At 30.6% G+C, this 9,052-nt stretch overlaps 1 protein-coding gene across 5 annotated transcripts; it reads right to left on the bottom strand.

Annotated features, from left to right (window-relative positions):
* Positions 1-1,710: 1,710 nt before the first annotated feature.
* Positions 1,711-7,127, bottom strand: LOC127259734 (uncharacterized RNA-binding protein C428.12c-like). Of its 5 annotated transcripts, none has more exons than XM_051287298.1 (4): positions 6,853-7,127; positions 5,517-5,585; positions 3,551-4,045; positions 1,711-3,089 (listed from the first exon to the last, which is right to left on the bottom strand). In XM_051287298.1, exons 3-4 carry the CDS (start codon positions 3,998-4,000, stop codon positions 2,937-2,939), a joined length of 603 nt encoding a protein of 200 aa, XP_051143255.1. In that variant the 5' UTR covers positions 4,001-4,045; positions 5,517-5,585; positions 6,853-7,127; the 3' UTR covers positions 1,711-2,936. The 5 variants fall into 5 exon arrangements, with proteins under 5 accessions (XP_051143255.1, XP_051143253.1, XP_051143252.1 ...); XM_051287296.1 differs by having other exon boundaries at positions 6,877-7,127; XM_051287295.1 differs by having other exon boundaries at positions 6,916-7,127.
* Positions 7,128-9,052: the final 1,925 nt, after the last annotated feature.

Genomic DNA, 9,052 nt, shown 5'->3' with positions numbered 1-9,052 from the left:
TATAAGAAAGCTACATTGACAACAGATAATTGGTGTACATCCTATCAAAACAAAAAATTACAACTTTAAAAGTTCTACGATATCCGCTTATTGCAACTTCGTCGGTTGTGTCCAAAACAACCACACCGACTGCACTTTCGCAACTGTTTTTTCTACTGTGATTCGAATTGTATTTAAACTTCTAGATATTACTTTTCTAATACACATCTTTACCGTATCTTCATTGATTTGGACACCATTAAGCATTGTTTGAACTAAACACCATTAAATCCTTCAATATTCCGACATCACACATCATAACAAATATTCCTTTATAACAACATAACAAATTGATCTGAAAATTCTCTGTGTTGCACATTCCCTCTATTCATCTCACATACTTCCCCCGTCCGCTTCTAAAGGCCACATTTACATTTTGCGTCATTGTACTTAACATTAAAAATATTCTTATATTTGTATAATTTTTTGTACAAATGTCTTTCGATCAGTATTATAAGACACTAATAGGAGTATTTTTGCAATTTTTTCTTAATTTGTACTATACTTTGATATAATAATAAATATTCAAACATCAACACGCAAAAAGTAAATGAAACCCTTAGAGTCGGACGGAGGTAGTATATAAAAATAATTTGGTAAATAATTCTCACTACAAGTCATCTAATCTTAAATGAGTAGACACACATACATAGGATTACCAACATTAAATACTCCTACTATTTTAAAGATAAACAATAAGCAAATGAAAGGTGTATGTAATTGCTAGTTCCACTTTAGAGCTTCCCTATAATAAGAAATCTGCATGTCTTAAACAACTAGAAGTCTTTACAACAATTTCAATTTTCAAAATGGGTATTCAATCATGGAACTTAGGTAATGTATGATAATCACGTGAATATCAATAAAAGAACGCCAAAAAAAAAAAATCAAATTACACCAACTTTATTTTCACACTCTTTCCTTTGTATCGAAACATATCAATCATAAACAGAAATTAACAATTTTTCATCACTATCTTCAATGATATTACCAAACCAACAATCTTAATACATAAAAACATATGGTTGTGTTTGTTTGTGGGTTTGAATTTATTAATAGTAAAAAGTTAAATTGAATAGTTGTTTGATGTAATATAAATAGAAGAGGATGTGATGTTTTGATGTAAAATAAATTTATAGTATAATATAAAAAAATAATAATAATTATTTAATTTGATATTATGGAGGAAAAAAAAATATAAACAATAAAAATCTTGTGTAAAATTCACAAAAGAACACAACCTACAGTTAGCAACCAACTTTCAATGGTTTTCCATTCTTCTTTATATGCTTACAATCAACCAAAAAATTCTCAAATAAGAAAACACTACTTTTGGTCTAAAACAAATTCATCTCGTTGAACACGAGCAAAAGGCTTCCAGCAATATTTACAACAAAATAATTACTTTGTGTAACTCAAAACCTATCCCTTTGTAATAGATTTTTTTAAAAAAAAAAATCCAAACACAACAAACCAATCCCTCGAGACAAATAAAGAACAGACACTAGGTTTGTCTTCGTGAAGAACTCCTAGAACTAAGCCGGAGCTGGAATTCCATTCTGATCACACAATACAAAGCTGATCAACTCATCTGATCAGATTGAGCTACAAAAAAAAAAAAAAAAAAGGAAAGAAAAGAAAAGAAAAAAACTGAATCAAAGAAATCCCATCACACTAAAAGATCAACACCCGGTGAAAATTTTTCAAACTCCAGCCCACAACGAGCAACAAGTTCACCAAGATTGAATTTCATTGCCAAAATTGATCAATCAATGGAGCAATGGAAGAAAAATTAGAGATCACTAATTGAACTTGAATATCAGCAAACAGGGAGGTAACCAGGCAAAACCATTGCTGCAAAGGCATCCGAAACTTCAACATACAAATCAGCACTTTACCAATATGTGGATCGAGCCATATCCCGGAGAATCCGAGAGATGACAAAATTATTAACTTTGCAAGAATTCCACCGTCGATCTTTGCCTCAGATAGGAGGGGAAGCAAAATCGCATAATGGAGGAACCTGCATAGTGAGAAATGGGTCTTTGAAAGCACTGCAAATTGCCCGACCGAACTGCAGTGTCAATTTTCCGATGGCAGGTTTCTTCCTCGCCGGATTTTAGCTCCGATTTCGTGCAATTTTTAACAATCACTTTTTGGTAGGTAGAGAGAGAGGATCGAGATGGATAGGAGTTGAGATTAAGTGAAATGGAAAAGGAAGAAGTGCAGCATAATTTATTAGTAACGGGGACTGAATGTTAATTCAATTATACAAGGAGAGATTTATCCCCCATTGTCCCTAATTCTTATATATATTAGTATTCCATAACAAAAGCTTCGTTTTTGTATTATCCAATCTCTAATTTTGGTATTGTTACATCAGTTCCTTTGCTCTACAAAAAGGCTAATAAATGACAAACAAAAAATGCATCTAATTTCTTCCATCAAACATTATTCTTCATTTACAAAATAAAATTAAAACAAACCTTTAGCCAACACAAAATTTTCAGTTTAAAATATTACATCAAAGACACATATTTCATTAAAATATAAATATGACATCAAACACATTTTCGTTCCGTAAAAAAATAATTTGGCTTTTAACTTTTACTATTTTCAAACTAAATTTGAAAATATTTAGTACACATGCAATATGCATATCGAAAGAAACAACTACTGATACACACAGGTTTACAATTCCGGCTTAGTTAAAAAAATGGTTGATACTTCAGCCTAGTCATACATTACTAAAGATATGTCTCACTTATTAATGCATTTAATTAAAGATATGCAGAGAATTAAGTTAGGTAACTTGGCTGATCAAAACTGAAAAACATAAGCGAATAAATACTCATTTTCCAGGTAAAGAGTTACCTCACATTTTATCCCCAAGCAGATCAAGAATCAGACAGTGGCATGTTGTAATGCCGCGCTAAATGTTTAGTGGTCCCGTCATCGAAGACACCTTCCAGAAGCTCAAACTTCTTGTAATGAGATTTCAACATTTCACTCTGTTGGTTTCCAAGCTTTTCTTCCTCGATACGTTGTTGCTGCACACATTAGCATTACAGTAAGGGTGTGTCTGTTTGGGAGAAATCCCCAAAATTCTACTATTCATCAATTTTTTTCTCCTAAAAAACATCGAATCAAATACCTATTTTTCATTTTTATATTATACTAAAAATTAATTTTACATTCAAAATATCACGTCAACACCTATTTATTTCACATCATACAACTATTACAACTCAAATTTTTTACTATTCGAAACTCAACTCAAAATCCAAACCTCCAAACAAACACACTCTAAGTACATCATTATTCCGCCCCTCCAGCAGGGTGTGCAAATTCAAAAATCTAAGACTTCCCGGACAATTTCAGAATCTTTTTTGGTTGAAATCAAGAATTTTCTAATCCAGGTAGGAAAAGTTCTGAAGTTCGAAATCCTAAATTCAATAAATCCCAGTCAAAACAAAAAAGACAAAACTGTGGTTATAACCCAAGTGTGTACCTCAAGAACTAGTGATGCTTCTGCAGCATGTCTTCTCACAGTGTGCTTAATTTTCTGGGCTACCTCAAACTCGGGTTCTTTTGGGTCCAACCAACGGCACTCTATTTTCCTGCCTGGTTTCCTAGGACAGTCGTCAAACATCTCCATTTTTGCAGGGTAGGCTCTGACTGGCCGGGGCATTCCAGATATCATGAATGGGAAATTTGCCATCTGAAACACAATCTCTTTCACCTGTTTGGGGGTTTCCATCTCCACCAAAGCCGATTGAGGCATGCTTTTCGACTCAAGATAGTTGGGTGTGATCTGAATACTAATCACATTTCCAAACTGATTGAATGCAGCTTTCAATACTGATTCAGTCACTTGAGGTGCCAAGTTGTCGACATAGATTGTCCTTTTCACCTTCTCCAGGAAAGAGGCATATTCTTCTTCCTCCGATGTGGTGCCCATGAGTTGTCACAGTAATTATACCAAAACTAAACCACGGATAGAAACCTAAGTGTATGAGACAGAATAAAAATTGTTATTTTGATTGAATCAATTTATAAAAAGTTACGGAGATAGGAAATTCGAATGGAAAGGTAATGCAAATAACAGATACACAAACCAAATTATAAAATATTTGAAGGCATATTCACCAGTTTTCCCTATCAATATTGAACATAAATAAGTATACACACACAAATGGAGTTGTATTATAAGCTTGGATATGGGTAGAAACATGGATTAGTTGTGAACAAGCGTAGTTTCTAGGGTTTCAGATAGTGTGCAATTTTGGAACAAAAGTAGTCATTTATTGTAAAATCAACAACTAATTGATTATGAATACGAAAATTGATAAGACATGCAGTATAAATGTATAAGTTTTATAAAAACATGCATGTTTGTAAAATGATTCAGCCTTTCTCTAATCTTTTTCAGCTTCTGAACTAATCAAGACCTCTATCAGGCCATCACATATCTCATCTTATCTGCAATTCACTTAAATATGAGTATATTTAAAGCTGGAATTATCTAGGACCCATCCCAAATATCGGAATATTAGAACCTATTTGGGGGTTGGGCCTATCTGCGACCAGCTGTAATCTGGAGAGCTTACTTGCCTCAGTTGTCTCAGCTCAATTGAGATCGATGGAGACTATTCCAACATGAGCCCCACTGCTCCTAACAGCAGAATGGCACCCCTCATTCCATCATTACAAACACCTAATAATGTTGACACTGTAACTACACATCACTTTGTTTGGTTGTATTTTCTCCCCAAGGTTGTGTTCTTTTGAGGGTTTTAAAGCAGGTTTTTACTATTCAAATTCTTTTTTTCCTCCAAAAATATCACATCAAACAACTACTTCTCTTTTTTCATATTATACTACAAATTTATTTTACATTCAAAACATCAAAGCAACGTATATTTATATCACATCAAACAACTATTCCAATTCAACTTTTTACTATTCAAAAATCCAAACCCACAAACAAACACACCCTAACTGTTTTCACTATTCATCTACAATAATTAATTTAGCCACCAAATCACATCATACATTTATTTTTTATTTAATATATTACATAAAAGAAATATTATATCCATAACATCGCATTAAATATCTATTAAATTTATATCACATCAAAATAATTATTACAATGCAAAACTTCTACTATTCCATAAGCATCAAAACACAACCTTCCAAACAATGGCATCTAGAGTCTCGGTACATAGCTACCCAATCATGTAAGAAGTTTGGTCCATAATTGAGAATGTGATATGTCAACTTTCATACAAAAATCGGCAAACATACATGGTCTCTAACACAGAAGTTATCTTGGATACCTTGATGAGTTCACACACACACATATATATATATGTATATATATAAACATAAAATACTACATGTCAACCCAGCCACATGCAATACAATAAGCACAAATAATTGAATTCTTAAGATTAGGGAGAAGAGTCACCTACTTGATAAATCTTATGTAACCACAGGATATAGATGTATTCCAAAATCGCTGCTCAAGGCACTTCCCAAAGCTGTCAATGCATAGAGCATGAACTCACAATCATGGGGAGGTACAAAACAAAGACATTTTAAATAAAGTAATAGACACTATCATGTAAATCATTCAACATAAAAGTTCAACAAATATGTACATCCAAATCAATAAAAACAGTACCTAAAACGTCCTTTCAACTGACCAACTTAGTCTGTCACATCATATTATATTTTGATCACACCCGCATCACATGCTAACAATAAACCAAAGGCATCTCGTCATCAAAAATATATATATATACCAAAGGCATCTCAACAATTGCTAACTTATGACATATATTCAGTAATTATTGTTCAAGCTACAAGTTCCGACATAATATATACTAAAGTTGTGTTCTTTTGTGGATTTTACCACAAGTTTTTACTATTCAGATTCTGTTTTCCCTCTAAAAATATTAAATCAAACAATTAATTTTTTTTTATATTATACTACAAATTTATTTTACATTCAAAACAACACATCAATATCTTTTTATATCATATCAAACAACTATTCAAATTCAATATTTTACTATTCATAAATCCAAACCAAAAAAACAAACCCACAAACAAACACACCCTAAAATTCTTTTAAGTTTCGCCTCATACTTTAATCATCAAATCTTTTTTCACCAATTAAAATATAGTCGCCAACATCAATATTGAATTGCCAATATATCTGCTCAATTAATAAACTCACTTAAAAATTAACCTTAAATTAAACTCTTCAAATAAACAATTACGTTTCAACTCCAAATTTCAGGGTTGTTTTCCCAATTGTTCATGTTATCTATCCTGAGTTCATTCACAAATCAACTAAATCAAGAAGTGTCCCTGCACAATAAGCTGCTACACAACTCAATTATGCTTCATAATAATTTTGCTGGTCATTAATAGCAGTTAGATCCGCCGTCGACTGGATGTGCATATAATTCAAACCAAAATGTGCAGTCAGTTGGACAAAAACAAAGTCATAATCAATGCTAGAATAAAGGCTCCCATGAAAACAAGTATTATGTACACATAATGTCAATTAATGGAATCAGAAGCAAAACCAGGAAGGAAGGCCAATTCTTCTAAACAAAGTAAGAAAATAATCACTCTTGAGTCTTGAATCATATACAAAAGATCAATATTCACCAAATTAAAGCTAAAAAATAAACAGTTAGCACTAATTCCAGCTTATTGTTTGAGCTGGAGATCGAAGATCAAGTGAGCGAATAGTAGACCCAAACCCATTCAAACAAAGGAAAAATCGAAAGAAACCTCAATGCATGATCGAAGAGTTACCACACAGATACCACAGAAAAACCGAGGTAAAATGATTACAAAACTGATGAAAACCGGCGTTGATTCGCGGTGTTGGAGCGGAACGACGATGGGCGGCGTTGTCGGAGGCTGGAATGTACGATTGATGGAGAGAGGAGGCGTCGTCGATGCTGCGCGGTGGCTGGGAGTGGGACGGTGGCCGAAGTAGCGTAGGCGGGGCGGCAGTGCTCGGACTCGGTGCTAGTTTCATTCGATTAATTCGAGTTTGTTTCTTTTGCTGTGTTAAAAAAAAGGAAAAACATTTTATCTATATACTTTTAATTTTTATATAATACTAGTTTTTAGAAGAATAAAAAAAAAAATGGTCCCCATATAAAATAAAATAAAAAAAAAAAACTCATTAATTCAAATTTATTATAAATAGTCGGAAAAAAATTAATTTTTGTATTAATATAACCGAAGTTTTTCAATTTTGGTTCCAATCTAAAACTTTATCAATTTTAGTCATATTATAAATAACTTTAATCAAGTTTGGTCTCATTATAAATAATTTCAATCAATTTTAGTCACCGTTAAAAAATTAACGAAAATTGCTCATATTGACGTAATTGAGGTAATATGACAGCTGACCTGGAAACTATGGCCATGTACAATTATACACGGCCATGTATATTTCAGTGTACAATTATACACGGTCATGTTGTTAAACGGCCATGTATATTTCAGTGTATAATTATACATGGTCATGTTGTTACAGAGTCGTGTATAATTCTACACGGCAGTGTACATTTCTGTTTTTGTCTAAAATTTTATTTTTTTTTTTATTTTTTAAAAAATATTTTGAATTTAAAATAGTTGATATAATTAAAATAGACAAAATCAATAGTAATCATAATATAATTATCAATTTTAATTCAAATATAAAAATTTATAAGATACATTCTTTTGAAAGATTTTGTAAAAAATTCTATTATTCATAAATATAAATAATAAAAAAAAACATCTTGCAAAGATTCAATTACACAACTATTTTTAATTTTGTATATTATAGTAGTATTAAAAATTAATTTATTATTTCAAAACAATTATATATATCTACGTTGAAATTGTATTGAAATGTAAAATTAATTTTTAATACTATAATATACACTAAGTGAATGTTTTTAAGAGAATTGTTTTTGATAAAAGAGTGAAATTTAACAAAAATATTCCAAAAAACCATATACTCAATTAATATTTATATTTGAACTAAAATTGATACATTTTAATTATGTTGGGATTATTGTTGCTTTTTTCCATTTTAACTATATCAACTATTCTAAATTCAAAATATATTTTTAAAATATATATATAACAAAAAAATAAAATTTTTGACCAAAACAGAAACGTACACAACCATATAGAATTATACATGGCTCTGTAAACATGATCATGTATAATTGTACACTGAAATATAAATGGTCGTGTAACAACATGGGCGTGTATAATTGTACATGGCCGTTTAGTTTCCAAGCCAGTTGCTACGTCATCTCCATTACGTCCACATCAGCAATTTTCGTTAGTTTTTTAACGGTGTGACCAAAATTGGTTGAAATTGTTTAATTGGACCAAAATTGAATAAAATTTGTTTATAATGTGACTAAAATTGATGAATTTTTTTATATTGAGACCAAAATTGATAAATTTTTATTTTATTGGGATCAAAATTGGTTTTTTTTCCTAAATAATTTTATTCAATTCACCTACCACACTGTGTAAAATTAATTTTTAATATAATATAAAAAATAGAGATATTTAATAGGATATTTTTGGAAGAAAAAATTGTTTATATTAAAACTAAAATTTATACAACTTAATTATATTGGAATTACTATTAATTTTATGCATTTTAACTATATCAAATGTTCTAAATTCAAAATATATATTTTTTTTCAAAAAAATTAATAAAAATAAAATTTTGGACCAAAATAAAAAATATATGGCATGTACAATTATACGGTATATATAATTATATACGGTCATATTATTTCCGGATCAACTATCACGTCAATCTCGTCCATATCAGCCATTTTTATTAATTTTTAAACGATGAGACCATAATTAATTTTTTTTCTAGTTTTTATTATAGAAATATGTTTGTAGCATTTTATTATAGAAATATGTTTGTAGCATTGTAATTTTATTATTATAATTATTA

This window comes from Andrographis paniculata, unplaced genomic scaffold (genome assembly GCF_009805555.1).
Source record: "Andrographis paniculata isolate CXL003 unplaced genomic scaffold, ASM980555v1 Contig60END, whole genome shotgun sequence".
NCBI classification, from domain to species: domain Eukaryota; kingdom Viridiplantae; phylum Streptophyta; class Magnoliopsida; order Lamiales; family Acanthaceae; genus Andrographis; species Andrographis paniculata.
The sequence above is the reverse complement of the archived record's forward strand: the minus strand, read 5'-3'. Positions and strand labels throughout refer to the sequence as shown.